The 17,118-nt window shown below is 37.8% G+C and overlaps 1 protein-coding gene across 5 annotated transcripts in view; it reads left to right on the top strand.

The window, feature by feature from the left end:
• LOC309476138 (uncharacterized protein) overlaps nt 1-17,118 on the top strand; it is a 104,593-nt gene that overhangs the window by 59,328 nt on the left and 28,147 nt on the right. For 4 of the 5 annotated variants that reach the window (XR_014197934.1, XM_082139354.1, XM_082139355.1 and 1 more), the window contains exons 2-3: nt 10,317-10,640; nt 14,802-15,128. Coding sequence is in view for 4 of the 5 variants with exons in the window: in XM_082139354.1 (XP_081995480.1) it covers nt 10,317-10,640; nt 14,802-15,128 (651 nt within the window). In the remaining variant the exon portion in view is untranslated. Of the gene's footprint in view, nt 1-10,316; nt 10,641-14,801; nt 15,129-16,249; nt 17,115-17,118 lie in introns of those variants that run through there. The other variant, XM_082139356.1, reaches the window with a different exon arrangement.

The following is a 17,118-nucleotide window of genomic DNA, read 5'->3' as shown; positions in this document are numbered from 1 at the left end:
ATTCTGGGCTCATCTGATTTTTTTGTACATAGCATAGCCTACTTTGTTATGATTTAAGTATCATAATGATTAATAAATGCACGCACAATTATCCGTGAACTTGATTTGAACAAATGCCTTTCAACTTGTGTGTGCAAAATTCAGAATTAAATGAATGTGCAGCAATTTGTACAAATAGATAGTCTGTAGGCCAATACTGTTGTAGCCATTAAATAAGCGCATTTAGTTTCATATTTGTTCAAATATTATAATGTTATTGTTTTCCATTTATGCTTGCAGTGAACAGCACGAGTAAGATGCGCAATACATCGAGAGACATGGAACGGGTCAGACATGATTTTGACCACTTCATTAAGTTTTGTTTTGTAGAAAACCTTTCTTTAAAGTGTATTTCGTTTTGTATAAATTGTATCTTAATTTTAATACATTTGTCATCAACATAATTGCCTGGATTGAATAAATAAGAAGCATAACAGACAATATAATCATGGAGGCGCTCGCGCGGTCACTTGCATTGCACGTTAACTGGAGCTCATATCATCCTAACTTAACGAAACTCAGTGTATGCCTCACACAGACATGAGAAATACATCAAATACACAAAGCTTGAAATGTCTTTAAACGAAATAATTCAAAACGAAAAGAAAAAGGCTACTCTCTGATTATGTAATCCATTATGTGCATTTCTCTCTAGCCTATATGCGCGTTAACTACGGATACGGCGATCGTCAACTTCATCTTTGCAGTCGACACTGTCAGAAAACACTAGTTTATTAATAAAAATCAATGCATGCGTCACCGGATTTACAAATGCACATCTTACTTGTTGCACGCACACATATTATACGCATTCGTTCCAATGAACTGCCGTAGCCAAGGCGACATCTAGCATACAACCGCTCATAGGTGTATCTATGACAACTGCTTACTACTTAAGATCGCTTCCGGGTCACGAAAAAAATACCAATGCAGAATTAAGGATTACGACTTTATGGTCCGTGTACTTGGCGGCCAACGGATTTTCGTTTTGAAAAGGAAAAAAAAAAAAAACGAAAAACGGCCGGTTTCCCAATTACCATTAGTAAATAGGAAAACGAAAAACGGAAAACAACCCATTATTCGTTTTTATATTAAAAAACGGAAAACGAAAAACAATCTCGTTATCCGATTGTCCTTTATAGGTTGGATGTGTTTATAGATGGAATATAGGATGTGTTTATAGATGGAAATCGGAAATCAAAATACGTATGTATATGTAATACATTGGTATTTTTTCGTGACCCGGAAGCGATCCTAAGTAGTAAGCAGTTGTCATAGATACACCTATGAGCGGTTGTATGCTAGATGTCGCCTTGGCTACGGCAGTTCATTGGAACGAATGCGTATATTTTAATGATCACAATTAAAGTTTTAATTTTATTAAATTGAACAAGCACAACATTCAGCATTCAATCAAATATTCTAAAAGATGTATTATTAATAATAATAATGTTATTTCAACATAATATCTCGTTATTTCGACATAATATGTGTGTGTGCAACAAGCAAGATGTGCATTTGTAAATCCGGTGACGCATGCATTGATTTTTATTAATAAACTAGCCTAGTGTTTTCTGACAGTGTCGACTGCAAAGATGAAGTTGACGATCGCCATATCGTAATGAACGTGCATATAGAGAGAAATGCACATCATGGATTACATAATCAGAGAGTAGCCTTTTTCTTTTCGTTTTGAATTATTTCATTTTTAAGACATTTCAAGCTTTGTGTATTTGATGTATTTCTCATGTCTCTGTGAGGCATACGCTGAGTTTCGTTAAGTTAGGATGAGATGAGCTCCAGTTAACGTGCAATGCAAGTGACCGCGCGAGCGCCTCCATGATTATATTGGCTGTTATATTTCCTTCTTATTTATTCAATCCAGGCAATTATGTTGATGAAAAATTGATTAAAATTAAGATACAATTTATACAAAACGAAATACACTTTAAAGAACGGCTTTCTACAAAACAAAACTTAATGAAGTGGTCAAAATCATGTCTGACCCGCTCCATGTCTCTCGATATATTGCGCATCTCTTACTCGTGCTGTTCACTGCAAGCATAAATGGAAAAAAATAACATTATAATATTTGAACAAATATGAAACTAAAAGCGCTTATTTAATGGCTACAACAGTATAATAGGCCTACAGACTCTCTATTTGTACAAATTGCTGCACATTCATTTAATTCTGAATTTTGCACACACAAGTTGAAAGGCATTTGTTCAAATCAAGTTCACGGATAATTGTGCGTGCATTTATTAATCATTATGATACTAAAATCATAACAAAGTAGGCTATGCTATGTACAAAAAAATCAGATGAGCCCAGAATATGAATGCAACGTTTACTTGTTCAATTTAATAAAATTAAAACTTTAATTGTGATCATTAAAATAATTTAATATTAAATATTTAGTGGCCAAGTTTTTCTCATTTATATATAAATATGCATTCGTTCCAATGAACTGCCGACATCTAGCATACAACTGCTCATAGGTGTATCTATGACAACTGCTTACTACTTAAGATCGCTTCCGGGTCACGAAAAAATACCAATGCAGAATTAAGGATTACGACTTTATACATACGTATTTTGATTTCCGATTTCCATCTATAAACACATCAAGGACAATCGGATAACGAGATTGTTTTTCGTTTTCCGTTTTTTAATATCAAAACAAAAAACGAATAATGGGTTGTTTTCCGTTTTCCTATTTACTAATGGTAATTGGGAAACCGGCCGTTTTTCGTTTTTGTTTTTTTCCTTTCAAAACGAAAATCCGTTGGCCGCCAAGTACACGGACCCATCAGGTGTGGTCCGCCGAATCAGCGTTTGATTGACACATTCGGGAACAGACCACACAATCGCACATCTGTATAAAAGTGAAATCAACGCATATTGACCTCGTGGGTTTTTGTGAGAGGAGTTTGATTTTGAGATAGCGGATTTTTGGTGATATAGTGACATAGTGCGATTTGATTAGTTATAGGCTATTTAGGCTTACATTCAAATTTACACAACACATTGACTGATAGGCTAGAGACAGACAGAGTGTACATATAGTGACACATTAATAGATATGTAACCCAGGTCCCATGTAGTTAGAAAATAAAGCTGGAGTGGTTAATACAATGAGACTGGGACTGGGCTCGTTGTAGGGAAATACAACTTGTTTTGTTTGTTACTTAATAAATGTATATTTGTAATACTCTTGGCTATTCTTATAAAGACCACCACAACTGTATTTTAGTTGCAAAAATATTCACAAGTATTTATTTACATCATAAAAATAGAAGATAAATGTATCTTAGAATAAAATAAAAAAACAAATCACATAGGCATGAAAAGAGATGGAAGAAAAAAAATAAAACTTAAAAGGAAAAACTTCACTTTCCCAAAAGGAAAACCTTTTCTGTGGTTATATTGAAGTTAAACAATTATTTATTCCCTCTGAGAAATGTCCAAACTCGTTGCAGGCCTGTTTGACGACACTTTGTGTGCGGTGGGGCCTAAAAACTGGAATGACCGCTTCACTCAGAACTGAGCATAAACAAAAAAAGCACGTGCATGTGAATGTTAGTACTCACGAATCCAGGTTAAGTCAGTACAGCAAAGGCAATGGTAATGGCGATGGTAATGGCAAAGGTAGAAGCACAGCACAGAAAGTCACGGCACAGCAGCAGGCAGAGCCGCCTTAACCTAATGTTAGGCCCCGGGGCTGAGAGGTTTTGTAGGCCCCCCATCCCCTCAATTTAAAGAGTCTCATTTAAAAAAAAGTGTAATAGCCTATCTATAGGTAATCTACATCACAAAATGCATTAGTTTCTTTCGAGACCTACAACAGTGATTTTTTTAAATATTGTTTTTCATTTTAATATTGTTATTAACATATCACTGAGCACATAAACACAAGACACTTTATTTAACAACCACACACAGCAACTAAATTTCAACTTTATGCAAATGAGAAGCGATTTTCGCGAGCGACGACCAATAGGAAAGAAGCCTTTCAGTGGAGCTCAGCTCCCGTCACCGTCTCGAGTGAAATTGCATGTGAATCGGCAAGACCGAAGAGTTCAAGGGCGATTTCACTGTTTTATATGATTTGACTGTAACTAACCACAAACATGGATATAATAAAATGATGCATGGAAAAGAAACTGTCGACAGTCTCAGTGAGTTTAATTCATACATTTATAGTTCGAGTGTTGTAGTTTTATGATGCAAGTTTAGCACTGCTGCAGTTCATTTTACAGTGCATTATGTTGACTATTAGGGACAAGAAAATGTATTAGCCTATTTGTCAAATTCGGATGACGTTTTAGTAATTGATGACAGTATGAGTGAGTTTAATTTGTAGATTGATCGATCGTTAATCTAGTTAATAATAAACTATATTAATCTGTAATATAAAAACACTCTCCCAACAGCATACTGTTTCTTTTGAGCCTAATTCCTAGTCAAATTAAAATGATATAGTTGTATAATATCACTTGTGGTGGTGTTTTGTATAGATGTGGCCAGACGAGCAGTCTCGCCTCATTCGCGCCGCGGGACCTCTAGACGCGCGTAAACGCGTCTTTACAACACTGAAATCACTCGCGCCAGACGCTCTATTCGCGTTTGGTGTGAACGCACCTTAACAATAACATTAGAGCGACAGCACTACCAGCACCCACAAGCGACTAGCGACATACAGCGACAAAAATCTGACAAGTTAAAACAATATGACCTTTTCAGCTCATCATGAACCTGAACATGGGAGGCCCCTGAACTTGGGAGGCCCCTGGGCTTCAGCCCAGGTAAGCCCGTGCATTAAGGCGGCCTTGGCAGCAGGGCACGCAGAACAGCAGGGTAGAAACATCAGGGCATTCGGTTGGAAACCCGTCTCTCTCTCTTTCTCTCTCTCACCAACGTCCGTCTCCTCTTGCAGGTCACACCAAAGTTTTTTTTGTCAGGACCACGAGTAGTCGACCTTCATAACAAAACATTAATGCTTCCCACACCACGATGCCTCCTTCATTAGCTCTCTCATTATAGCGTCTGTCCTTTTTCCTCTGCGTGCTCGCTACTCCTCACACAAACCTGTCCCACTAGTCCCGCCCCTTACACAGTGATGTTACTCTGATTGGCTCAAGTACTAACACAACCAAAAGCAAAACAGGAATTAAATGATTGATATGTGACAGGTAACAGGTTAGGTTACACAGATAAACACAGCTCTTCTTCTTCTCTACTTTTCTCTCAGATGAAACTTAAAGACTTTTATATGAATTTAACTTTGACTGTAAATAGTCTTATTTATTAAACTCTACATATTATATTTATACTTTTAACCAGCACACCTTTTAACCAATTTTAACTAACATGAACTCTATTTATGAACTTTTCTTCTTTTGTGTGTGTGTGTTACACTGTTAATGATCTTTTATACTCTGTAACTTATAGGAATTTTGTACAGGGCTACAGATAGATAGATAGATAGATATAACTATATATAGACAGCTAGATTAATAGATAGATACATATAAAGATAGATTATAGATACATATATAAATACATAGATTATAGATAGATACATATATATACATAGATAGATTATATCTAGATACATATCTAGACACATAGATAGATTCATATATATAGATACATAGATAGATAAAATGGATCGAGGCTCACCAGGGGCCTATACCATGAAGCCGGTTTAGGTGGCTATCCAGCTATGTTTCAGTTTAGTTTCCGCCAACCCTGGGTTTTAGGTACTATGAAAGTAGCTCAGCTTTAATCGGTGTTCGTTGCCATGGTATCTTACGCTGCACGGCTAACCTGCTCCGGGGCAGGTTATGTTCTGGATTCAAGATCTCAGACTGAAGTTTGACCAATCAGCTGAGAGCAAAGAAACATATAGGTGACGTAACTTATTCCCAGTGTCTGTTACAATGACTTCACCTTTTCTTCCAAATCCTGTGACATCTCAGCGCAAATTGTTTGACGAGCACTTCGTAGAGAAAGAGTTTTTAGCCAGACAAAATCCCCTTGCCTTTCCTGATAGTTACTTGTATGAAAGATACAGATTTTCCGCGGAAGCAATGTCTTATTTTTGCGAACTTCTTGAGCCGCACATAAAGAATTTAACACGTCGAATTCATGCACTTACTGTACCGCAAATATTGCGTTGCGTTTTTTTTGTTGCAAGTGGTACATTCTTGCACCGCACGGTGGGTGACGCACAGAAGCTAGGGGAAAACACGGTTTATCAAACCATTCGTAAGGTGGTCCTCGCTCTGCAGGAGTACATGAATAGTTTCATTAATAGTGTTCCCCGGACATTTATCGGCCATGTCCATAAAAGAGGGCTTTTATAAAATTGCCGGTAAGATATATTGATAGGGTGACATCACATGAACACAAGGTTTTTTTTTTTTTTTTTTTTAAATTGCACAAATGTACTATACAATATAATACTGTTAAGAATTATTTTAAATCTTTATTATTATTCTGTTAATCTTATGATAGGATTCCCTAGCTTTCTTAGTAGTACAAATACGTTCTATATTTATGTAAAATTATGTATATATGTATGTGTAGCCTATGTGTAATATAGCCTATTATAATATATAAAAAATGTGCATGTATCATTTTTTATATATTATAAAAATAGGCTATAGGCTATATTACACATATAGGCTACACATACATACATAATTTTACATAAATATAGAACGTATTTGTTTAACTTACACATTAACAATCAGCAATCTTTCTCCAACAGTCTTCTCTTGCTTTGGCAGCAGAGACCGTATTGTTTCGAGCTTGAAATACATATTTAAATTCATCGTAATTCTGAATGATTATCTCTTGCTCCTCCGCGGGAAAATATATCGCTCTCGCTCTACCCGCGATTGGTTGTTCAGTGTCGACGTCACTCTTTTATGTGCACGCGCGCGTGGAGTAATCATAGCTTGAGGATCAAAGCCTGAGTTGACAGAGAAAGTTGATGAGCTGCATCATGGTACCAATAAAGCCTGATTGCATCGGTTTGGTTTTGTCGACTCAAAACTAATCCTGTAACCTCGAGTTTGTTCAGCTACCTTCATGGTACAGGCCCCAGAAGAGATGCGTAGGCGGCTACATCTGTGGTGTGGGAGCATTTCCGTTTAGAAACCCCAAATAAAGTGAGATGTGTGTATTGTGATCGGCAGCTAGCCTACTGCAACAATACATCATCCATGATGCACCATTTGAGGAGAATTTGAAATTTGCGTATTTGCCCAGATCCACTAACTTACTGGAAAGAGAGAGCAGTAATCTTTCCTCATTTGTATGTCCTAGCTAAAAAATATCTTTGCATGCCAGCAACAAGTGTCCCCTGTGAGAGGATTTTTTCAAAGGCTGGAGAAATTATCTGTAAAAAAAGAAGTAGGCTAAGTCCTTCCACAGCAGAGAAGTTAATATTTTTGAATAAAAATCTCTAAAAAAGTGAGACATTGTGGCTTGATTTCTTTTATTAATATTCATTTTCCAGGACCAAAATAACATTATGCACATTGAGGAGCCTATAGGTTACAAGCTTCACATATTAGAAAAATACAATAATAAAAAAACATTTTTTTTTTTAAAGCAGCACTCAGTAGCTTCGGGACTTCTTCGCTGTATTCTCGCTTTTTGCTCTCAGGTTTCTCTCTAGATCTCCCCCACAGCTTCGGAACAGATATTTGACAACACTGTTGTAAAAACTCGTTGGTGATTCTCAGACACCAGAGGCTATAGATCAACGACATCAAAGCAGATGGGACGTTCTTTAAAACGTCTTCTTCATTCGGGTTCGGACAGCGTGAGGGAGCGCAATAATGACAGCATTTTAGCAGATTTCTTTTGGCCGTAAAGCAATTGTTTACATCGTGAGACCTGATATCACGCGAGACTTCCTGACGCAGCGGCCGGCGGCCCGCCGGCTCAAAGTTGCAAGTGCGTATTTTCCGCTCACGGGCACCAGGGGGGTGCGAAACGACCACCATTCAACCCGAAATAAGTAATATAACCATTCCAATGACTCCGAAGCTGTTCAGTTAAGGTAAAAAAAGTTACTTAGTTCACCTTTAATAGCTCGTCAAAGTTGTTTCAGATCAACACCTGCAAGTGACCACTAGGTGTCACCGTTGAGACGGGTGTCGGATTGATTCGAAGCCTCAAAACAATATGGCCCATTTGGTTCAACTGTTTCATTGCTTCACGAAGCCTTGATCTGCCCACCACTACAGAGAACCAAAGAAAGAGAGAAGCATAAGTAGTGGAGAAAATCAGTGCAGAAAATGGGAAACAGGTGTGTGAGTAATGAGAGTGAGAGCACTGATTAGGATGGGATTCAGCTGTGATGGTAGAGTGAGGTGAACTGACTATCAAGACACAAGACAAAGCTCTGAGAATATGCTGTGGAGCATTTAAAACAACTCCTGTAGCAGCCATACAAGTAGAAATGGGAGAATTACCACTAGAGTTAAGGAGGAAACAGTTAATGGCAAATTATTGGGCTGGTCTACAAGGGCATAATAATACTCATCTTACAAAAGCAGTACTACAGGAAAGTTGGGAGTATGGAAAAAAATTAAAGGAAAATTTTGGACAAATTGGAAATGATATAGCCAAAGAATTAGAAGTGTATAATTTGAGGATAAGTCCCACGATAGTCAATCCAGAGATTGCTCCATGGAAGATAGTTTGTCCTGAGATAGACTGGTTTGTGTTACAGGAAAAAAGGAAGGATCAGGAGGATATTCATTTAGAAAGAGTGTTCAAAAATCGGTTATTGGAAAAATATAATGCATATATCCAGATTCATACAGATGGAGCAAAGAATCCAGAGACAGAAGCGACAGGATTGGGGGTGGTGATACCAGATAAAGGAACAGGAATCAATAGGAGAACATCTAATAAATTAGGGGTATATACAGTGGAAATGCTGGCAATATTAATTGCATTATGATGGGTAGAAAGAACGGGACAGAACAAAGTTTTGGTATGCTCAGATTCATCATCAGTTCTAACAAGCTTAAGGTCATTCAAATCCAAAAGTCATCAAGATATTCTGTTTGAAGTACTCCAGTCAGTAACAAGAATAGTAAATCAAGGTAGACAAGTAAAGTTGATATGGGTACCAGGACATGTAGGGATAAGGGGGAATGAAATGGCAGATAAATTTGCAAAAAGGGCATTAACAAAAGGAAACATAGTATTAGTAAAGCAGAGGTTAAAAGTGTGATATGGGAGAAAATAAATCAAAAGTGGCAAGAAAGGTGGGATAGAGAGGGGAAAGGGAGACACTTATATCAAATTCAAAGGGAAGTTAAAGATACAAGGGTTGGAAGTGGAAATAGGAGAGAAGAAATGGTGATATCTAGGTTAAGATTGGGACTTTGTTTATTAAATAAAACACTTAAGTTGATAGGGAAACATAATACTGGACTATGTGATGGGTGCCAGGAAGAGGAGTCTGTAGAGCATATTGTTTTGAGATGCAGTAGATATGGAGCTCAGAGAGAGATGATGAGGAATAAGCTGAGGGAGATGGGAGTTCAGAACATTACATTAAAAGGGTTATTGAGCAGTGATCGGGTTCAGACTAGAATTCTTATGACTTTCTTAAGAGAAATAGGGTTTTTTAATAGGATATGAAGAAATGTAGTATTGAGGAGGGTTAAAAGTATAAATATTGCTGTTGTCATGATTATAATAATAATAATAGTTATTATTATTGTGCAGAATGACTGGGATGAGGTGTGTGTGTGTGAGTGGGGGAGGGGGATTTAGTCTGTAAACCTATTTTCTGGTTCACACTCCGGAGCAGAAGGTGGCGGAAATGCACAAATAAGCTGGATGCCAATCGCCGTAAAATAGCAACAAGAAGAAGAAGACACAAGACAAACACAGCAGAAAGGCTGAAGATCAAACCAGAGTCCTGACAGTATATGACAATATGCTATGATCACTACTTGGTTGAATGAATGCTGGGCTGTATATGTGTGAGGATGGGGAATCAGGATGTGTGTTATGTACAAGATCGCCCATATGTTTGTCTGATGAGTGAATGTGTAAATCAATGATGTTCTTCTGCTGTTTGATGATGATGTTACATAATGTGTTACATTATGAAAACAGTCAGATTTCTCTACACACCATCTGTGTGATCTGTAGAATAAAACATCTTCACAGCACTATTGTTTAGTTTCGTTCGGCTTATAATGCCATTTATAAACTGTTCATTTCTTCTCCAGGTGTTGGTGTTGGATCAGATGAAGTGTCAGTGATGGAGGGAGATTCAGTCACTCTATACACTGGTGTTGACACAAACCAACAAGAAAAGATTAAATGGTATTTTAATGACACTCGTATTGCTCAAATCAATGGAGATCTGAGTTGTATCTGTACAGATGTTCAGTGTAATGAAGGTACTGAGAGATTCAGAGACAGACTGAAGCTGGATCATCAGACTGGATCTCTGACCATCACAAACATCAGATCCACAGACTCTGGAGAATATGAACTAAAGATTATCAGCATCAATAACAATGATAGGACCTTTAATGTTTCTGTCCATGGTGAGTTGTTTACTGAATGTTTAAAATCATGTTATATATGTTCAGATTTGTGTTTATTAGCTGAAATATATTTTTCTTTACAATTACCTGCACCATTAATCAGTTCAGTTTGAATAGAAATTGATTAAATGAATGAATCCCTTTCTTATCATCTGCATCTACTATTTCATACTCATTGTTCCCTTTTGAGGGAACTCGGCACGGTCATTTGCTGAGGATATGGGGTAGCGGCTCTTGTATCTGGCCCAGGTTGGATGGGATGCTGACTTTTGGTTCAGAGGAACTAGATGTGGAGTAATTAACAGACATTGCATCTAAGTCTGATACACTTCCCTCCTATCAAAGCTGTGCATGAGCTATGGGAGCTTATGACTCGTTCCACGGGCCGACTATGTTTGAATTGGTCTGGCCCAAAGCACGACATTTTCTATGGCCACTTAGAAGGAAAATATCTGCCAGGTGTGGAGGGAGGAGCAGCGACAGACACAGTGGATAAGATGTCCGGCCAAAATTTCAAAAATGGGAATAAAGTGTCAAAGTGGAAAAAGTGTCCAATATAAATAGGGGATCTGGTGTCCTCGTTGTGCTGGGGCACATGCAGGGAAGTAGTGCTCAGATGGGTTGGTCCAGGTAAAGTGTGCGTGGTCCCGGTGGCTCCAGCAGCTCATCTTCCAAAGGGAAAGATGGGAAAGAAAGGGCATTCTTCAGCCTGATGGCAGTGACACGTAGTGTTGTCAGAATTGCAGACTTCGGTTCCAAGTCGATACTGAAATTTTAAAAATGTGACACTTTGAGCGCTGTTGAGCGGAATCGTAAACACCTCTGAATGGCCGTTGTACTCACATGCTCTGTGATTGGCTACAAGGATTAGCTCTTCAAAAACATGTTATAAATATACATCAATGACGATCTTCACTGAGCGCAACACAGATACACACGGGAGCATTTGAAGACAGGCGTCTATCACTATCAGTGGACCGGTCCGCTGATAGACGCCTGCTTGTGCTTTCGAAAGCTCCCACTCCCATTTAAAAAAACAAACAAACTTTTAAACATTTCCATGTGTTCTCAAACGCTCCCGTGCATTGATCATTGTAGCCAATCACAGACAAATCTGATGAACGCGTGAACACAGTGGCCAATCAGAGGTGTTTACGATTCCCCTCAACAGCGCTCAAAGCGTCACATTTTTACCACTTGATACCAAAGTCGGTACTTTTGACAACACTAGTGACACGTGCATCCCTGCACGGACATACATGTCCTGTAACTCATGGCTTGGAGCGGGGGAATACCTCTCCTCTCGCCTCCTTTACCTGCAAGGACACCAGCATACATGCACAGGAAAAAGAAACCGATCTCTTGAGGAGAAGCGCGCTTGGTATTTAAAGGATTAGTTCACTTTCAAAAAACTATTTGCTGATAATTTACTCACCCTGATGTCATTCAAGATATCCATGTATTTCTTTCTTCAGTCGAAAATAAATTAAGGTTTTTGAGGAAAACATTACAGGATTTTTCTACACAGAATGGACTTCAATGGCAACCAACTATTACAATGTTCAAAGAAGGTTCAAATGTCCGTCTCAATGCAGCTTCAAAGTCTCGACACGATCCCAGTCGAGAAATAAGGGTCTTATCTAGCGAAACGATCTGTCATTTAAAAAAAAAACAAAAAAAAAACGGTTATATACTTTTTAACCACAAATGCCCATCTTGTACCATCTCTGAAATGTGCCACGTATTACGTCATCATGTTGGAAAGGTCACGAAAAAATTAAATTAAAATAATAATAAAAAAAGTAAAACAAAGATGTCGGCCGATTTTGAAGTTGCCTACCTTCCCTACCTTTTTGAACCAGAGTACACAGACAAATAACTTAGATGATGTGATGCGTGACCTTTCCAATGTGATGACGCAATGCGCAATGGTACAAGACGAGCATTTGCGGTTAAAAAGTATATAGTATATATATATATATATATATATATATATTCTTTTTAGAAAATGACCGATCGTTTCCCTAGATAAGACCCTTATTTCTCGACTGGGATCGTGTCGAGACTTTGAAGCTGCATTGAGACGGACATTTGAACCTTCAAACCGTTGGTTGCCATTGAAGTCCATTATATGGAGAAAAATCCTGGAATGTTTTCCCCCAAAACCTTAATTTCTTTTCGACTGAAGAAAGAAAGACATGGATATCTTGGATGACATTGGGGTGAGTAAATTATCAGCAAAATTTTTCTGAAAGTGAACTAATCCTTTAACAGTGACGGTGACAAGGCTCCATTCGATTCAAGTGTGCCTCATCGCATGCCGCCAGTCCTGGTTGTTACAACGCCCCTTCTCTCTCTTACACCTACTCCAGTCGGGAACCTGACTAAGAGTGGTGATTTAAGGGTGACGGGGTGGTGATGATAATAAGGGGGATGCAGCCATTCCGTCACACAGGTCATAAGTCCCCAGCTCCAGTGAGCCTTTCCTTTCTTCCAGACCTGCACAATGAGGTGGTGGGTTCGTGGAAGCACCCTTACTTTGCTCGCATAGTTCCTTTAAATTCATGTTACGCGATTATTGTGTGGATGTGTGTGCAGGGTTATGGACAAATGCCTCGGGTTAAAGATAATTTAGCAAGCAATCTCCCCGAGGATATTTTTGTTACATCCAAGCTATGCTAGATAACATCTAGGCTGGTTCGCAAACGTATGAATGAATTAATGAGTTAATGAGTTAATGAATGAATGAATGAATTAATGAATGAATGAATGAATGAATGAATGAATGAATGAATTAATGAATTAATGAATTAATTAATTAATGAACCAGGCTGACCTACTCAAAGGCCTGGACCAGGGTGAGGGTCTATCCTCTGAGGCATCGAACAATCCATGGTAGTGACTGAGAGGCATTTGTGGCTTAACCCCTCAGCCATTAAAGGTGGGATGAGACGTTTTTGAAATATGCTGTTTGGATGTTAGTCGGACTGACACAACAACAAACGTGTAGCCAATCAGAATTAGGGGGCATATGACCGTGGATGAGAGAGAACGATCAAGAGGGAGATTTGAACTGAAGAAAGACTGCAGAAATAGAGATGAAGAGAAAAGTTCAGAAGAAATCACTGGAAAATGAAGGGTTATGTCTGGGAAAGAGCTTTAGGACCTGCATTAATATTAGGAAAGCTGTCCAGCGCTGGAGAGAGCGAAGCTGGAAGGCCTGAGAACAGACACGGCTGTTGCTTTGATTCGCTCCACACGTGAGTAACACTGATTGAGTGTCATTGTGTGTATGGAGCTGCTGTGCTGTTGGCAACTAACAACCAACTCTTTTTTTGTAATTACTGATGTGTACTGTATGTACATTTTTTGTGCTTCCTTGTCATTCGTTCATCATCTGCACTTTATTTTTCCTAAGCATTATTCTGATGCGCTTCTGCTATAATAAACAAACATCCTCTCTTGTATTGCGTGCGTAACGAAGGCCAGCTAGTGAGAGTCGCACTGACGGCTGCTTGAGAATGTGATGTTTACTGTCATTGTTAATGCGCTCACCTCGCATACAGGAGGATCTTTGTGTTTGAGGAGCGACTCGGAGCAGAGCTGTTAGGATTGGAGTGTGAGTTTTGGAGGCGGAGCAATGATGAAGGGGTGTGTTTGTTTGGATTGATTTCAAATGTCAATGTTGGCCAACAGCATATTTCAAAAATGACTTACCCTACCTTTAAGGAGAGTGAAAAGACCTTCCTCCTTGATGCCCTAGTCTTGCCTTCCCGACTTTTCAGCGCTGCCCTTGAGACAGTGGTGGAGATCTCTCACCATGTCCAGGCTCCTCCAAAGAACGAGAGAACGAGTTGCTCCTGGCTGCTCGAGGAGTAGGGGGAAGATGTGCCGCATTGGGAGAAAGCCGTTATCAGAACTGAGGGCTTTGATTTCAGCTTGAAGGACGAGAAAGACGGGCGATTGAGCAAGATCAAATTTGGGTTCTGAAATTGGGTTGAAATTATCTTTAACCACAGTTCACTTTTTATTTAGCAATCGAATGAATGTTTGATTGAATTTTTCAAAATCCAGAATATTAATATGCAAATTCATGTTCCTTTTTTGTTGTTGAGTTTTCCCCAAGAAGATCCTTCAGTCAGATGTTTATTTGTGTTTCAGCTGTTCCTGATGCAGTGATGGATAAAATGAAGACAAAGTCAGTGAAGGAGGGAGAATCTGTCACTTTCGATCCTGGTGAAATAAGAAAACCAAATGATGTGATGACGTGGTATTTTAATGGCACTTTTATTGCTAAAATCACTGGAGATTGTATAGATGTTCAGTGTGATGAAGGTAATGAGAGATTCAGAGACAGACTGAAGCTGGATCATCAGACTGGATCTCTGACCATCACAAACATCACAAACACAGACTCTGGAGAATATGAACTACATATTATCAGCAACAGATGCAGCATCATAAAGAGCTTTGATGTTGCTCTTATTGGTTAGTATAATTTAGTCATTAATGTCTCACTTCTAGACCCATCAGGCCAGTGTCATATTCACAGACTATGATTTGTTGCAACATATTTTTGTGTTGGGGGAAAAAAGGTGGGCCTATATTTATTTTCCCCTAACTAAAATACAGTAACGGTCAAAAGTTTGGAAACATTACTATTTTTAATGTTTTTGAAAGAAATCTGTTATGCTCATCAAATTCCTGCATTTTTTTTAACTTTTTTTTTTCGATGTTGTGCTGCTTAATATTTTTTGGGGGGATCCTGTGATACTTTTTTTCTGGATTTATTGATGAATAAAAAGTGAAAAAAGACCAGCATTTATTCAAAATTGAAATATTTTTTAACAGTTAAAATCTTTACTATCACCTTTTATCAATTTAACATCTGCTGAACCTTGCTGAATAAAAGTATTACTTTTTTTCAAAAAATTAAATAAAAACATTACTGACTCCAAACTTTTAAATTTTAGTGTGTATTTTAAATAAATGCTGTAATGTATCAATAAAAAATATATTAAGCAAAACTGTTTACAACATCGATAATAACAAATTATCAGAGTATCAAATAAGAATGATATTCAAATTATTTCTGAAGGATCATGTGACACTGAAGACTGGAGTAATGATGTTTAAAATTAAGCTATGCATCAAATAAATAAATTATATTTAAGTATATTAATTGAAAACCGTTCTTTTAAATTTCATAATATTACTGTGTTTTTGGTATTTCTGATCAAATAAATGCAGCCTTCATGAGCTTAAGATATTTCTTTCAAAAACATTAAAGTTAATGTTTCCAAACCTTTGAACCTCATTGTACTGTATATCTCCATGATGTGATGAATTCATGATGAAATGTATAACTCATTTTTAAATATTGTTTTGCTAATTTGTTTGTGATTTCTATAAAATGATTTTGAAAAATGCTAAATACTTTGAGTATTTACAAGTCATGTAAATACTCAAATGATTTGGTCAGAAAGTGTGAAAACCCTGAATCTCTGAACAATCACATGATGAATGAGAATTCCTTCATGGAGGCCATTATGTATCTATTGTGATGGATTTTTTTAACTAATCATAACCAACATTTATTTTTCTTGCAGGAACAACATACGCTTTTGAATTTTAAATGTTTCCAAACCCTTTGGTCAAAAACTCATGACTTTGAGTGTGTGAGTGTAAAAATAACAAATAGGGGAAATGAAACTGGACAGACGTCTAGGTTTGAAAACTTGTGATTAACAATGAAGTAAACAAGAAAACAGAGTTTGCTTCTACTTAGTAACAAGGTTTTGCATATGAAGAACCAATCAAATTGTAGGGAAATTAGGTAATGTATGCATTAGGTAATGCCATTTTTGCCATGCTCCAATTCTATAAATACTGTTGTATTCTTTTTGCTGGTGGGATTCTCTCTGAAATCTGTCTGAGATCCCCCGGCCGTGATTAAAGCATATTCGAAGGCATTGTTTGGAGTCTGTCTTGCTGCGCAGCAAGATAGTTAGTGGAGCAAGTTAGTTAGGGAAGCTTCCTAGACACTTTGAGAGAGTTATAGGGAAAGGGACGAGACGTCTTCTGAACTCGAAGCCAGTTGTTGACTGTAGACGCAGAGCTACAGTATAAAGATTATTGGGTGTCGATTGGAGACGCCCCAGGTATAGATATTAAGTGTCGAGATGCTTGGGTGTCGATTGGAGACGCCCCAGGTAATTAGGAGTCAGGTGCGTAAGAAGAAAAATCTACCATACTATGCATTTTCAGACTGAGCGCTGTGCAGCATATTACTAATTGCACTGTATCACTTTATTTTTATTTAACTATTTTATTTTATTTGAATACATTTTAAATTGGTTGTTAATTTTTATTGCTTATCTTTTACAAGTATTACCATTGTGTATAAAATGTACATAAATAACTTGCCTTCCCTTGATGTTTAAAATGGTTGTTAACAGGTCGGAGTTATGACTGTATG

Source organism: Leuciscus leuciscus, assembly GCF_965113295.1.
Source record: "Leuciscus leuciscus genome assembly, chromosome: 15".
Classification (NCBI taxonomy): domain Eukaryota; kingdom Metazoa; phylum Chordata; class Actinopteri; order Cypriniformes; family Leuciscidae; genus Leuciscus; species Leuciscus leuciscus.
The sequence above is the reverse complement of the archived record's forward strand: the minus strand, read 5'-3'. Positions and strand labels throughout refer to the sequence as shown.